At 44.6% G+C, this 15,805-nt stretch overlaps 3 protein-coding genes across 6 annotated transcripts in view; all 3 read right to left on the bottom strand.

Moving 5' to 3' along the window:
- LOC135639729 (serine/threonine-protein kinase OXI1-like) overlaps window positions 1-706 on the bottom strand; it is a 1,542-nt gene extending 836 nt beyond the window's left edge. The window contains exons 1-2 of the mRNA XM_065153606.1: window positions 200-706; window positions 1-128 (exon numbers count right to left, since the gene is read on the bottom strand). The exon at window positions 1-128 is cut by the window's left edge and continues 836 nt beyond it. Of these exons, the coding sequence (XP_065009678.1) occupies window positions 1-128; window positions 200-576 (505 nt within the window). The 5' untranslated portion in view covers window positions 577-706. The remainder of the gene's footprint in view (window positions 129-199) is intronic.
- A 3,839-nt stretch (window positions 707-4,545) lies between these two features.
- LOC135640365 (receptor protein kinase-like protein ZAR1) lies at window positions 4,546-15,564 on the bottom strand. Of its 4 annotated transcripts, none has more exons than XM_065154719.1 (8): window positions 15,318-15,564; window positions 15,115-15,230; window positions 12,290-12,892; window positions 11,525-12,206; window positions 11,101-11,175; window positions 9,025-11,032; window positions 6,329-8,686; window positions 4,546-4,942 (listed from the first exon to the last, which is right to left on the bottom strand). In XM_065154719.1, exons 6-7 carry the CDS (start codon window positions 10,511-10,513, stop codon window positions 8,028-8,030), a joined length of 2,148 nt encoding a protein of 715 aa, XP_065010791.1. In that variant the 5' UTR covers window positions 10,514-11,032; window positions 11,101-11,175; window positions 11,525-12,206; window positions 12,290-12,892; window positions 15,115-15,230; window positions 15,318-15,564; the 3' UTR covers window positions 4,546-4,942; window positions 6,329-8,027. The 4 variants fall into 4 exon arrangements, with proteins under 4 accessions (XP_065010791.1, XP_065010792.1, XP_065010794.1 ...); XM_065154720.1 differs by having other exon boundaries at window positions 9,025-11,175; window positions 11,282-11,791; window positions 11,873-12,206; XM_065154722.1 differs by having other exon boundaries at window positions 12,112-12,206.
- Window positions 6,330-6,815, bottom strand: LOC135641448 (zinc finger AN1 domain-containing stress-associated protein 15-like). Its single transcript, XM_065156809.1, has one exon. It carries the CDS (start codon window positions 6,813-6,815, stop codon window positions 6,330-6,332), a length of 486 nt encoding a protein of 161 aa, XP_065012881.1.
- Window positions 15,565-15,805: the final 241 nt, after the last annotated feature.

The following is a 15,805-nucleotide window of genomic DNA, read 5'->3' as shown; positions in this document are numbered from 1 at the left end:
GATCGAAGTCGACGAGCATGAGGTGGCCGTTGTCTTGGATCAGGACGTTCTCTGGCTTCAGGTCTCGGTAGACGATCCCCAGTCCGTGGAGGTACTCCAGCGCCAGCACCAACTCGGCGGCATAGAATCTGCGGAGCGACCGCACCTAGTTTGAGTAAGGCGTCGGGGAGGAGGAAGAGGGAGGTGGGGAGAAACGCACCGGATGATATCTTCAGAGAACATCTTCTCGCTCTGGCGGCGGCGGAGGGAGGCGAGATCGCCACCGGAGCAGCGGTCGATGGCGAAGCCGACGATCCTATCGGTGGAGACGACCCCGCGGAGGGAGGGGAGGAGGGGGTGGCGAAGCGAGAGGAGGACGTCGCGCTCGAGCCATACGCGGCGGTAGGCGTCGCCGCCGGATGCCCTGCGCTCGATGGAGGAGCGGGAGACGGCCTTGAGGGCGAGGGCGTCGCCGGCAGAGGAAGCGTCGGCGACACGGACGAGGAAGACGACGCCCTTGGCGCCGCGGCCGAGGATGGAGAGGGCCTTCAGGTCACGCAGGTCCAATGACGGCGGCGGCGGCAGCAGTTGGTCCATCGGAGGAGTAGGGAATGGGGTCTACCGCTTCCTGGAGAAGGTAAGCAGCGTTCCCCTGTTCGTCGGGAAGAAGGTGACGACGGTTCCGCAATTAGATGTAAGGCCCTTTTCTCCCATGAAAACAATCGCAACAAGGCAAAAGTGAAAGCCCTGGCTGAACCACCCCTGAAATCTTCTTGGCACTAGGACCCATGCGTATGACTCGATGCGATATCCCCGGCGTCGCCCCCGAAAAACTTCCAGGGTGATTCGATCCCTCTTATGTCAGACGTACGTTGCGAATTCGATGATCCCCCCCGACCCTGTAAGATTGGACGGAATTCAATGCGTCGCTGGAATCCAAGACATACTTCGCAGGAATTCGTTGTTCTGATTGGTTGCTCAATTTTGCTCGTCTTGTTCTAAAAAAAGCTAATATGTTTTTGTAATGAGTTTTCATCTGAGCATATTATATTGGAACCAATTCATCATCCAAATGCCTCGTATCTGCTCATAATCTTACCAATGCTGCAATTTCCTTTGTTCTCCCGCTAACGAGGAACTTTCATAGGCCCCTTATGATGGGCGATTTTTATGTAACATCCAAATTGATCAAATATTGACATAACATAATTAAAAATATCATGCCCAAGCTCGATAGAGATATAACACTGTTCGAGGTGCATTCAAGGTAGAAACGTCAGCTCATTCGGTACCATCTGAAGATCGAAGTCCAAAGAGGTTTCCTAATCGAGTCCCTCTTATATCAAAGTTAATAACATAAGGCATATGAGTGTAGACACGAGTGCTCTAAAAAGATAATCTCTCCTTTTTTTATTGTGTTGAATATGAGCTTTTATACATGATTATAAAGGATTATAATATTTCGTAAAATATTCCACGGGAAAAAAAATCTCTAACCGCCTTCAACAGCCTTTCCTTGGCCTCTTGTTTACGTGGGCAACAAGGAAGAATAGCCTATAACTGCTTGCCTTGGACCCTTGCCCATGTGGGTAGTCTGGTGGAGGGTGACCTTTGTCTTCTCTAGCCACCCTGGACACCACATAGTAACCATGTGTCGGATAAAGATTGACTGACGATATACTCCATATCATTTATCCCCCCTAATGTGTGCTTTGAGACTCCCGTGAGAGGGGTTCAAAATGCGACGTCTAGTTCATACGAGACATCAAGCTTATACCCCTTCGATCTATTGTTGACCTGGTGGCAGGTCTAGTTTGCTCGGCACATCTAGTTTATTGTACCCGAGCATTATTGGTGGTGATACATCTAGTTCAAATGGGGTTGGGTTTCTCGACCTCTACACCTCAATGAAGGTAGGGGTTGGGCTTCTTGACCTCCTCATCTTTGGTGAAGGCGGGTGTCGAGCTTCTTGACCTCCACGCCTCGGTGAAAGTGGGAGTCAGGTTTCCCGACATCTCTGCCTTAAGCAGAGGCAAAGGTCGGGTTTCTCGACCTCCTATCTTTCGTGGAGGCGGGGGTTGAGCTTTTTGACCTCCACGCCTTGGCATAAGGTGGGAGTTAGGTTTTCTGACCTCCCCATCTTTGGCGAAGGTGGGGGGGGGGGGGTTAGGTTTTTTGACCTCCATACCTCTCGAAGATGGGGGTTGAGTTTCTTGACCTCTTCATCTTTGGCGTAGGCGAGGGTCGAGCTTCCCAACCGCCATGCCTCGGGCAGAGGCGAGAGTTATGTTTCTTGACCTCCATGCCTCGGGCGAAGGTGGGATTCGCATCTCTTTTCTTATTATGCGGAGGCTTAGTTTCTACTCGAGGCACCCATATCTCTCCCTTTTTTTTTTATAATTCATGGGCCTATAAAGTGATGAGCTACGTTAGGTAGTGACCTACCCACTTTGAGTAAAGGAGGGGGTCGATACTCTATCTCCCTACTTCGGATATTCTTTCCTATGTGTCTCCCATTATGGTAGACTTAATATTATGCAGGTCGAGTTTTTCCATTCATGAGCCTTCGACACATCTCGCATTATACCTGTCGTCGTAGTAAGTTTCTTCTTACTAAGGTCGGGCTTTATTGACTTGTGCGACTCGAGTATATTTTATTTTGTGCCTTCCGCCATGGTAGTATTCTTATTACGCAAGTCGGGTTTTCTCAACTCACGTGCTTTGGGTGTATATTTTGCTTTATACCTCCCGTGTGGTGGGTATTACGCGAGTTAGATTTTCAGTCTCATGTGCTTCAAGTATATTTTGTCTTATGTCTCTTATCATGGTGAGTTTCTTCTAACGTAGATTAGGTTTTCCCTATTCATGTGCCTTGGGCACATTTTGTCTTGTGCCTCCTACCGTGACGGGTTAAGTTTTCTCAACTCACGCATCTTAAGCACATTTTGTCTTGTATCTCTTGTCGTGATGGGTTTCTTCTGATACGAGTCAGGTTTTCCTGACTCACGCGTCTTAGACACATTTTGTCTTGCACCTCCCGTCGTGACGAGTTTCTTTTAATGCATGTCATGTTTTCTCAGCTCATGCACTTCAGACATATTTTGTCTTATGTTTCTTATCGTGAGGAGCTTCTTTTGACGCGGGTGCATATTCTCTGACAAAATAGTTAGAATATTCTCTGACAAAATAGAATATTCTCTGACAAAATAATTGGTCTTTAGTGAATCAATTCAATTTATTAATTATAATATTTTTAAATAGATTTATATTATTAAAAAAAATTCAAGTATATTAAAAAACATTGTGACTGATATATAATTCTTCATATTTGATTATTTTTGTTTCTAAACAAATAGGCTTATTTTTTTTATACGAACGGATTTCTATTGGGTTTTGGGTACATTTGTATTTTTAATAGATTATAGTGTTTTGATGAAAAATATTAAACATACTGTAATCTTATTTTAAAATAAGTGATATCGTAAATTTTATATATGTGGATTAGACTGATCCATGACATAACAACAATAATTCATTGTAAGTTATATCGTCAAGGAGATTATGATAAATAAAAATCATCTTTTGAGAAATATGAAAATTATAAAATATCTTAAAATAAAAAAACTCTTTTTTTCTTGGAATTAACTCAAATTTCAAAAGGGCGAATATATATATATATATATATATATATATATATATATATATATATATATATATATATATATATATATATATATATATATATTCGCCCTTTTGAAAGAGTAGTCAAATCAAAGTAAAGGGTGGGAAAATGAGTCCCCCTTTTTTGGCATGAAATCGGGCTCTCGCTTTATGCGTTGCCATATCCCTTCTTTCCTGAGAAGCTCAGAAGCATATAATTGTCAGAGTGCTGCAAAGTGTCATGTCATGTCACTGTGAAAATATTTCCACTCTTTGAAGAAAACAACACCACATTTCTCCTCAGATATGGTCTTTGTAACTTTCCAGCTTTTCATTAACTTATTCTATTTGCTCTTTTTTATGGATTCTTAAAGCTGCTACTTAGCAACACATTGATATTTTATATTATCTTTAAAAGGAAGCTTCTGAATGCATGGAATGGGATCAATTGAAAAGCTTCATGAGTTTGTATGATTCAACAATGCAAATCATCCACTACGAAACAAGTATACTAATTTCCTGGTGACAAACATGTCATCCAAATATATATTTTCTTTCTTTTTTTATAATGATTTCAACTAAATATTAGCTCACTCATGAATGATGATGAATTGAAGTTTCATATCTCATATAAAATTTTTGACTATGGATAATAAAACCTCACTAATTTAATCGATAAAGATTTTGACTATGATATACTCTGTCTTCAATGTTTATCTTTAAAAAATGAAAAAAATATTCTCTCATGCACAGGTTATATATCTCAGAATCATATCCCAGCCTTGGTATGCAAAGTCTACACCATGTCATATCCATGATTACAAGCATAGCTTGTCTCATGATCATGTCAATGTGCATGCAGTTATAAGTCATCTCTAATAGCACCACAAGCTGACATAGCCAACATACAGGAGGCAAGCAACAGTGTATAGTCCAATAGACACCAGATAAAAGTCGAGAATGGTAGAACAACTGATGGTCAAAGTAAATGAAAGTTAGACCAAAGTTCATTTGCTTAATTCATCAGCAGAAATATAATTCCAAACCCATCTTGGGAGAGGAGATGAAAGACTATGATCTGGTCTTGCTAGCCCTGAGCTTTTGAGATCACAACTTAATAGCCTCCAAATTAGACTGTTTGTTTTTTGACAGGAGAAAGGGCTGCAAGTGCAGCAATTTCTTGAGACTGCCACATAGAGAAGCATGCTTCCAAAAGCTTTTGTTTCACATCATCAGGGTAGCTTGAGCCCACTTGAAGTAGTTTCCAGGTTGGCCTTCCACACACACTTTATGATCACCTAACCTACATTGCATGTCAACGAAAAGAAATTGGCCATGTCAATAAAGTTGAGGAACCAACTCATGATTCATAATAAAGGAAGGTAGAAAAATCAACACAATATCTCTGTCAATGAACTACCACCTACTAGTTTGACAGCGACAAAGTACATGAGAAAGTGCAGATGACCATTCGATTGTCCATAGATTTGCTACTTCGAAGTTGCAAAGCTAATTGGTTTCAGACAGAAAGCTCTGGCTTCATGGAATGGTTGCTATTTCATGACTAGGTGATTAGGGTACAAACTTGTGGAGACAACAATACTATTTGCAGGAGCTGGACTAGTATGTCCATTTGATCCAATATTGGCAGCAACTTCATGTTTTCTCTTTTAAGAGCTAATTGATCCCAGTAACATACAGTTAGGTGCAAAGGCATAATTAACACGCAATTTGTTAGACTATCTTGATGGAGAACCGATCTGTAAAACTTTCATGAGTCTTCCACTGTTTAGCCAAAGAGCAAGATTAAAAAAGAAAAACAATATCTTCAATCGGTTACTTGTTATGTGACAATGTTACAAGAAAAAGTAGCTATCAAAGATGTATCACGAACCTAATACAACAATGCATCGATCGGTGTTTACTTTAAAGTTACATAGTTGATTGCTTCTGCCTGAAAGCTAATTATATAAAGTTAAGCTCTGGCGAAAAAGACAATAGCATGAATAATAAAGAAGCATGAAACTCATGTTCCACATAGTTTTCTCTAAACCCTTGCTCTTTTACCACTAGTACCAGATTGTGGAACTCACTGTCTTCTATTTGTTAGTTCACTTTTCCTCCACCTGTATATGCCAATTTAAAATTTCTTGCTGGATATCAGAAGGAATTTTATTCCCTTCAGAACTATATAAATTATATCGACTCTTCAACCAAACCCCCTTGAGAGGATCTACATGAAATAATCAAATGTATTGATGATTCAATGAATGCAATTTTCAAGAGAATTAGCTTCACACATGCTGCGTTATCTCATAAACTACAGATAATCTGAAGCCACATGCTGAAGAGAATGAATCTAATGGCTTACCCACCGCAATTTTCTTGACCCTCCCTTTTCAAAAAAGGAAAAAAGAAACTCAAGAGAAAACTCATCCTAGTTCAGAATTCATACCATCAAACATCTGCAAACACATTATTCCAAATAAAAAAGCTATATCTAAACTTATTATGCTTATTTTGCTGAAAATGAATTATCAAAAAGAAATAAAATCAAAGGATCTATTACAACAATAATTGCGTCAAACAAATCCAAATAATATAATGTGTATTTTTTGTTCTAATGATGAAGAGAAAATTAATAACAGCTCTGATGAAGAAGAAAGCGAGAAAGATGCCAGCTTTATACCTCAGATCTTGATGATCTTGGCAGCTCTGATTAAAGGGTTGGCCTTGGCGATTTCCTCCCTCCCCGCGGCCTTGTAATCGAAGGAGCATTCATGGGCATCGGAGTAGCGGTGGCGACCGCAGAAGAGGTCGCCGCACCGGCACCGGAACCCGGTGAGACCGACCTTTTTGCGGCAAGTGGAACACCTTTTACTGAATCTTACAGGAGTATGTGACTCCTCGTCTGGCTTCGACGACTCCGACTCCTCGTCAAGCTTCGAGGAGGAAGAAGCCGTGAATGTCATCGCAGGAGCCGGGATCTCCGGCCTCTCGCGCCTCTCAGTAGTGGATTCCTCGCACGATTTCAGGAGACCGGTGGAAGATGGGGGTGGTGGTGGTGATGATGATGATGATGGGGGAGAGGGTGGCGAAGCAGAAGGGGAAGAGGAGGAGGAGGCCTTAAAGATCTCCGCTTCATCTTTGTCAAGATTACAGCTTTCTCGAGCCATTGAGAAATTCTCGAAAGATATCCGATCCACCACCGAGAAATCAAACTTGTCAATAAGCGAACATCAAAGAAGTACGAATCAACGCCAGAAAATTCCACAGATCAGTGAAAAAGGAAAACAACGAAGAAAAATAGGATTGTTTGGTCGGATCGCAAAGAAGAAACCAGAGGAAACGAGACCGATGAACAGCGAGCCGAACCTGAAATCAGGACGAAAGGATAAAAAATTTCCACATGCTTCGAAGAAATCGAAGCTGGAGAACGTCTAAAATTGTAGACGCCGATCGAGCTCGATCGATCGGAGCGAGAAATCAGAGGAATGGCGAGAAGATGGGTCGAAACAGGGGCCACGGAATGGTAAAGGTTGCATCTTCGAACGCGGTGCCAAAAAAATCCTAATAAACAATTACTCCAAAATATTATATATATATATATATATATATATATCTTTAAGCACAAACAATATTTATGGTAGCGTTGGGACTGACATGGCTGAATCGGAGCCACCCATCACTGAGTGGATCTTGTGATCTTGGTGTGCTCATTTGCTCCATCAGCCATCCTTTCTGACCCAACGCCCACCCGCACATGACACACCAAACCAAATCACAATTGACGTGTGAGATTGCAAGTGATGCCCATCCGTTGGATCAGGATCCAACGGTTGTGTCCTCCGTGATATTATCAACACCAGCAGTGTTCCCTCTTCTTTTATGTTTTCCCCTTTCTTCTCCCTGTTTACTTTTTGTACTACATTTGGAAGGACTCTCTCAACCTTTTCCAGGAGCCAAAAGGTCATCTGCCTCTGGATTCCAAGCTGCATTATGAAGACGAGAGAAACATAATTAGTTTTGGAAGACAACAATTATGTTTCATGTCCTTTTTTTTTTTCTGAGAATCTTTATATATATAATGCCTGTTCATCCTCGTCCACCAGCGTTTCTGAGAGTCGTAGGAGATGCACGTTCATGCATTTCCTGTCCATCCTCGTCCACCAGCGACTCTGCTTTTACGTTTCTGACTCGACTGGTCTTTCCCTGCCGAAGGTACGAAGAAGAAGACGGAAGAGATGGAAGACATCATCACCTTCTCCTATATTTATTTCACTCCCACCTCCTCCAGAAAGGAAAGAATACATTTTGACCCTACTGCTAGTATTATATACGATCAAGAAGACTTCTCCTCCTTGTCTGGATGGTATATGTGTTCTTGATCACTTCCTCCCTGACCCGATCCGGTCGAGGTCTTCCGACGCCGCCTTCATCCTCGGCCTCACGTCCGGGTCCGTCTCCGTGCACGCCAGCGCCACGTGGAACGCCGCCACGACCTCCTCCCTCGCGCGCACATCCTGCAGCAAAGCCGGGTCCACCAGCTCCGACGGCGGCCTCGCCTCCTCGAACCCCTTCCTAACCCACTTCACTAGCCCCGCCACCTGCTCCGCCGAAGAGGACGGCATCTCCGGCTGCTTACCGGTCAGTATCTCCAGCAGCACGACGCCGAAGGAGTACACGTCGGACTTGTGCGTCGGGTGGCCCGTAGCGCGACTCTCGGGGGCGCGGTAGGGGTTGGGGCGGTCGAGGAGGGTGGGTTGGACGGAGGACGGCACCGGTCCGAAGAGGCCGGCGGTGGAGGAGTAGGAGGGGGCCGAGGTGGGGTTGGTGGCGGCGGAGGAGGTGAGGGGGAGGAGACGGAGGAGGCCGAAGTCGGAGATGTAAGGGTTGAAGTCGGCGTCGAGGAGGATGTTGGAGGGCTTGAGATCGCCGTGGACGAGCTTGCGGGGGCTACAGTCGTGGAGGTGGGCGAGGCCGCGGGCGGCGCCCCTGACGATGCGCAGCCGCACCGCCCATGACAAATTCGGCTGCCCCGACCGGCCTGCACTCACACACACACACACCCACTACTCGAGTCAGTGGAGCAGCTCAAGATTGATATTATAAAATTAGCTATAAAGCATTATCTATTTCTAATTAACTCCCACAGATGCTGTCTTGGATCGGAGGTGCACTGTCCGCCGCCTTACGATTGGTGCCTGGAGGTGACACAATAATTTATTGCATCCAGATTCGTGCATATGGGCAATTCAATCGCGTTCCCCCGCCTTAAGATCCGTGTGGAGGGGAAGCTATAGTGTCTAATAGCTACTTAATACAGTTTAATTATGATGGGAGGGAGAGAGAGAGAGAGAGAGATGGCGGGGAGATGCTACTGACCGCGAAGAACGGCGGCGAGATTGCCGTTGGAGATGAAGTCGGTGATGAGCAGCTTCTCGTCAGGCGCCCAGTAGAAGGCACGAAGCCGCACCACATTGGGGTGCCGCACCCGCCCCATCGCCCTCACCTCCGCCGCGAACTCCTTGTACTTTCCGCCAACGCCCTCTCCCAGCCTTCTCACCGCCACCGCCATCCCATCCCCCACCACCACCTTGTACACGATGCCCTTCCCCCCCTTCCCCAGCACGTACGCCGACGCCCGAAGCAGCTCCTCCAGCTCCACCTTGAAACCCTTGTCCATCGCCACCAGCTCCCCCTCGACGCCTCCCCCCTGATCATCCTCCTCTTCCGAGGACGACGTGCCATCCTTCTTCTCAGCCATCGCCGCCCCGCACGGAAACAAGCACCACCGCCGGCCAAGTCCTGCGCCGCCGTGGCCCAGCTTCGCTCGGCCTTTCTGTTGATTTTTCACCTTCCAGTACGCGCACACCAGCACCAGCCCCACCAGCGCCACCCCGGCCGCGTCCGCCACCGAGATCACCGCGATCAACCCTGCCTTCATTCCCCTTCGGCCCTCCTCCTCCTCCGCCGCTGAGGGCGCCCCTACCGGCCCCTCGCAGGTGATCGTGAGCGGGAACCCGCACAGCCCCGGGTTGTCGAGGAACGCCGTCGGGTACTGGTTAGCCAGCGACCCCGCCCCGGGGATCTCCCCAGAGAGGTTGTTGTAGCGCAGGTCAAGGATGACTGTCGACGGCAGGTTCCCTAGCTCGCTGGGGATCGCGCCGGAGAGACGGTTGCGCGAGAGGTTGAGCGTGCCGCCGAGGGAGTCGAGCTCGCCAAGGTCCGGCGGGATAGGCCCCTCGAACTCGTTGGAAGAGAGGTCAAGCTGGACGAGCTTCGACATCTCCGCCCAGACCCCGGCGGGGATTTTGCCGGAAAATCGGTTCTCCTCTAGCAGCAAGTGCTGGAGCTGGCGGCAGCCGCGCAACGCCAGCGGAAGCGGTCCTGAGAAGGCGTTCTGGGAGAGGTCGAGGATCTGGAGACGTGGCACGACGCAGGCGGCAGCGGGGAAGGGGCCGGAGAGGAAGTTGTCGTAGAGGAAGAGCGAGCGGAGGGAGTAGGCGTTGAAGAGCTGGGGCGGGATGGCGCCAGAGAGGCGGTTGCCGTGGAGGTTGAGGCGGCGGAGAAAAGGTAGCGCGCCAAGCTCGGGGGGGATGTAGCCGGTGAGGTTCTTGCCGGAGACGGAGACGCCGACGACGCGGGGGTGGATGAAGCCGGTGAAATTGACGCAGGAGACGCCCGGCCACCGGCAGGGGTCCTCGTCTTCCTCGTTCCACCCCGCGAGGAACGCCCACGGGTCGTCGGACACCGCAGCCTTGAAGGCGAGAAGGGAGACCCCGTCGGACGACAATGCCGGGCATCTCCTCGCCACATGAATTATATGAACTACCCAAAAAATGACGGTGAAGAGATACCTCCTCCTCCTCATCTAACCTCAGTGTATTCAATTCTCTGCTGCTGCTGCTACTCCGACGAAGTGGCGATAGCACAGGGTGGGGAAGAAGAGTTGCATACATATTCTTTAAGCCATCGATGGTTGTGGTACGCGTGGGAGCAAAGGGGAGTCTCAGGAAAGCAAAGGTTATGAAGGAAGAGGAGGGTGGGGCATGGTTTGGTGTTGTAATTAAGGAGACCACGAGAAGAGGAGCGGAGAGTAGTCGGGTGGAGACGGTGTGATATCTTTACCTTGGGCTCTACTTTTTTGGATGTTAAAGTGATGGTACTTTTTCCAGTTTCCTGCGATCCCGCGGGATACTTTTGTTAGTGCCTCGCTTTCCTTGCGGTGCTGTTCATGGAGTAAAGATCACGTTTCCATGTTAAAGTAATGTCATGGCCGGAGACGCTTGTCTTCTCCGTGATCTGTGTAGCTCTCATTAGCATCATGAGCCATCCATTGCCGGTGGAGCATGTAAAGTTGGCTTTCCAACTCTTGTTGAGTTGGTGTAGGCTATATAGTTTACAATACATAAGTGTTCCAACTGAGAGCAGAAAGTAGAGGAACTAACATGGGCGTACCTGTGTTGGTGCTTCTGAATCCACGCAATCCATTCTGAATCATCTACTGCAGCAAGGTTGAACGGATGGTAACATCTGCATCCAGGAAACAACTGCATCAGAACACGGTATCCGAAGATGATCAGGCTGGTCGACCATGGCATAATGCTAAGACATGAACATCAATCTGCGGACACCAGACAAGAAAATGGCATCCAGCTTCTTTCTGACTTCTACATGAGACTGTGTTGTGCTTCAACAAAAATGGCTGATCATAAAATGAGTAAATTCATCGACAGTTTGATAGTAACGGCCGGCCATTTAATGCTGCAAGTTTCTTGTTCTCGTGCATGAATGAAAGACTAACAAAATCTTATCAGAATTCAACAACTCGTCCAGATTATATGCATGCTCAGCTGCTGCCAGGGCTCAATCAACTACCCACCCAACATAAAGTTGACAAAACAAAAGGCTGGTCATTCAAGCTGCTGGAGACACACCCCTCCATAAAGTTGACAAAGCAAAAGGCTGGGCCATTCAGGCTGCTGGTTCGTCTTGCCATTTCTTGCTAACAGGGGGGTTTGGACCACAGGATGATACTTGTAATGAAGCTCAACAACATCATCTCCAGAGAGCTTCTTCCAACCATCAGTCCCAGCATGGTAAACTGTACTAAAAGCACCAGTGTCTCAAATGGAAATGAGGCTGAAATCTAGTATAGAATGACGAGATAGAAGCAGTATCAGAATTTCAGTGGAAAAGATCATGGAATAACTAGTTAATGTCATTTTACCATATGTGAAATGTAGCACAATCAAATGATATTTGGGATTTGATAAAGATAGTTTCATCAGATAAAGTTGATCCACTTGTCTGTACCATTCAATGTAACCAAGGAAACCCTTATCAACAGATGGTGACAATGATAGGAAATAATAATGCAACAAGATTGTAAATCTCTAACAAATAAGCTTAGTTAAAAACAGAATCACCAAAAAAAGATCAAGTCCATTGACAGAATCTAGAAAATACTTGTGTCTTGAAGATGTACCACTGGCCACTCCACCACTAGCACCATCACAAAAAGTTGCACGATAAATGGTCCACTGTGCCAGTTCTGCAGCTTCCTGGATTGTCATGTCATAACGATGTCTAAATATTAAATAAACAAAATTTAACTGAGCTTAAACAACCATGAAAATATGCCTACCCATTATCCAGAACACCATATGCTTATGGACTTCCTGGGCCAACTTAAAAGTGTGTTCCCTTGAGCCTTCCACCTTAACTGTCAACATAGTACAATCCAGGCCCCTAAAATCAAAGAGAACCAGGAATACAGCTTAAGTGGAAACAGGAGAAAGAAACAAACAACTAGCTTACACCTTTTCGTTCCATCCAGCAGTCATGGTCCCTACTGAAGGGCCCATTCCGGGATAAGAGTTCAGTACCCATTCCTCAATGAAGAGTAAAGAATGTTTGCTAATAGCTTTGAAGCACCTGCAACTGAGATCATTCTCATGTTTGCCAGTGCATGTACGCATCAGTTCACAAGATGAAAATGATGACCATTAAAAGATTTAATGGATTATAACCCAAAATTTCGATAGTCATGGACAAATAACAGCATAACTAAGGTAGAAATCACAATTGTATAAACAGACTATCAAATGTACAATGTAGACAAATATGTGTGGACAGGTAACAGCAATGCCTTGATACCTTCATTCCTGTGCCAGAATTGGCAATCTGCAACACCTCCAGCAATTGTACCGAGCATACATGGATTGATCTCGATTATTTTCATCACACTCTGAGAAGGCGCAGATGAAAGAGACAAAAAGTTAAAAAGGTTCAGTAAGAAAACTAGTCAAGTGAACAATGTTTGTTAAGCAGCTTGGTACTCATCCAATTGATCACTCATTTTAAGCATGTTGACAAGAAGTCATAGTCCCACCAAGGAATAAATGATATGTTTAAGCATGTCTTATATACATACTGTCGAGCAACAGTCAAATTAGAAGTTCCTGAAAAGAGACAAGGCAAAAGCTTATAGTGATGTCTAGGAATAATCTATCGAACTAATCTGTGCCACAGGAAGATACTGAAAGTAATGTACAAGTACATCATGACGCAAAATATTAGGTGTTGGTACTTTTTCACTTTGCATTTATGATAAAAATGTAGATTATCTCAATCATGTTATAAAAAATGTTCACCAACATTTACATGTACGTGGCAGTACCCAGAAACTCCAACTGCAGGATGGAAAGTCTGAGCCCACCCAAACTCGCAAGAGTTCTTTAGATTAGCTCTGAGACATTCTAAATATGTCATAACTCATAAAACCTAACTATGGTAAATAGTTGGTAGGTATGCTATAAAAGAGAATAGTTGTGTCTAGACCAATAAGTTATAAGAACTAATGGAAGTTATCAGGCCAAGGGCCTGTATTCATCCTGATTCTCATCCTAACTTTCTCCTCTTCTTTGGAACTTTTTATTCTATTAGTTCTCTATCATTTTCTCACAGTTAAATGAGTTTCTGGCCATAATTGTCATGAAAACAATAAAAAGATTGGCTGGTATAATACCAGGCCTATGCTAGGCTGCAGCAGGTTGCACAGATTGGAGCGTGGTGATCCACAAAGCAATTGGGGAGTGCAGGGAGGCAATAATGGAGTGGATGATGGAAGTGGAGTGGTAGGGGATGAAGGCAATGCCAATTATCAAAAATTAAGGGACTGGTCCAATTTAATATATACAAACTAGCCCATGAGCTTCACAACAAACAAAAAAGGAAAAAATGTAGAAAATAGAAAATGTAAATAAAACATTAAGAAGAGGAATAAGGATCATGTTGAGAACACGACCGGTGGGTCAGAAATCAATTTCTTCAGCATTCCATATTAAGCTTATGGTGAACTCTAATTCATACACTAGTAATGACTCTTCACATGAAAATTCATTAAACAATAATCAGCTCAATGAGGAATGCTAGAAAATCTGAAGTCCTTCAAAATTAAACATATAAAAAGCATGTATCAGAATATGCAAAATTTCCACACCAAAACTCACCCAAGACAAATTTAAATAACACGTGCAGCAAACTTTGAAAAATACTAAGCATGAGAAAGAAGTAAATTCTCCTCAGACTAAAAATCCAATAACGAGACTGAGTTGATGGATCCAAACAGTGACATAGAACTTGCCAACTTTGCGTCCATCATGAAAAGGCAAAGTATAGGCAATTGTGGGCACACATGGAAACATTCACAAACATCATCGTCCGCTCACACAGTTGTATATTTCATGCCAGTTCTTCATCAGCACAGAATATACGCAGACAACACAATACCTGTCTATAACTCAATTAGTCATCTTAATAGTATTATGTGAAATATCAATGTCAAATAAGCTAGTTTCTATGTCAACCATGCAGCAATAATCATATACTAGCTTACATAAGGACAACTCATACATTGACCTTAGTTTCCTTTTATTTCTCAAAATGAAGTTCCATCTTTCAGTCAGCTTGGTCATGGAAGAATGCATTTTTTTCACTCCTTGGGGGTTACAGTTTCTTTGTGTTTAAGGTAGAACATCTACATGCAAGTTAATGCACTCACTTCAGAAAAAGTTTACTGAAGAAAGACAGCTAAAGAAGATCAAAATCAGAGTTAACATAAATCATATTTTATGGGCTCATCTATACGAACAAAAAGTGTGATTTACAATCTCTGATATTGCAATTTTTATCTTTGTCCAAATTTTTTTTCCCGTTCATACAGACATAATTCCATGCATTTAGCAATACCATATACCACCTTTCTTCCAAGTTGACACATTGACCAGAAGTAACTAAATTCATATTCTGTAAACAGTAAGGTAGACCACCCAAATGGCCAACTGTGTTCATCTCCAGATAGCACAACCATATTTTCCCAGATGCTAGGTCGGCATAAACAACAATGTCAACAAAAAAAAAAAGAAAGGAAAAGGCATGCAATTAGCATCCAATACACTAAGTGCTTACAAATATATCGTCCCATGCTAGCGCGAGAATCGGAGGCGACAATGACGCCTTCCTTTGAGAACGAAGAAGACCGTGGTCGTCCCCTTCACTGGCTTCACCATTTGGATCGCGTCCATCTGATACAGCCAATAGAAAAGATGCAATATAACAATAGAGCAATAATCTCAACAATGGGAGCGCCACCAAGAAGAAAGCTAACCAACCCATCATGGACACACATCAGAACAGGCCGGTAGCTGAAAAGAAAGGGGGTGCGAAGAGGTCCTCGCTGAGATCGTCGACGGTGCGCCCAGGCATCCAGGGAAACGATCGACGACCACTCAAATCGTGCTTCGTGATAAACGAGAGACAGAGAATATGCGTCGGAAGCTGCGACAGGAAACCCTAGATGGGAAAGAGGAGGAGCCAAACGAGGGGGGATTTGCTGAGAGGGAAGGCAGAAAAGATCCGACCCGTACCGCAGAGTGCGTAAACATGGTTAACGAGCCTAATCGGGTCTACGCCCATGTAAGAGTTAGACCGCACTGTTCGCTCCTGATAACTTTTGGATTCGAATAATCCGTTAACCCGACCCATTTTGTCCATCAGAAAGGCTCTTCGGATCGGTTTGTCTCCTCGGTCTACATCCGATAGCTCATCAAAGAGAGCGCAGTATACAATGTATGTGACTGTTTAATTTACAGGAATTTAC

This window comes from Musa acuminata, chromosome BXJ3-6 (assembly GCF_036884655.1).
Source record: "Musa acuminata AAA Group cultivar baxijiao chromosome BXJ3-6, Cavendish_Baxijiao_AAA, whole genome shotgun sequence".
Classification (NCBI taxonomy): Eukaryota; Viridiplantae; Streptophyta; class Magnoliopsida; order Zingiberales; family Musaceae; genus Musa; species Musa acuminata.
Note: the sequence above shows the minus strand (reverse complement) of the source record. Positions and strands in the feature narration are given on the sequence as shown.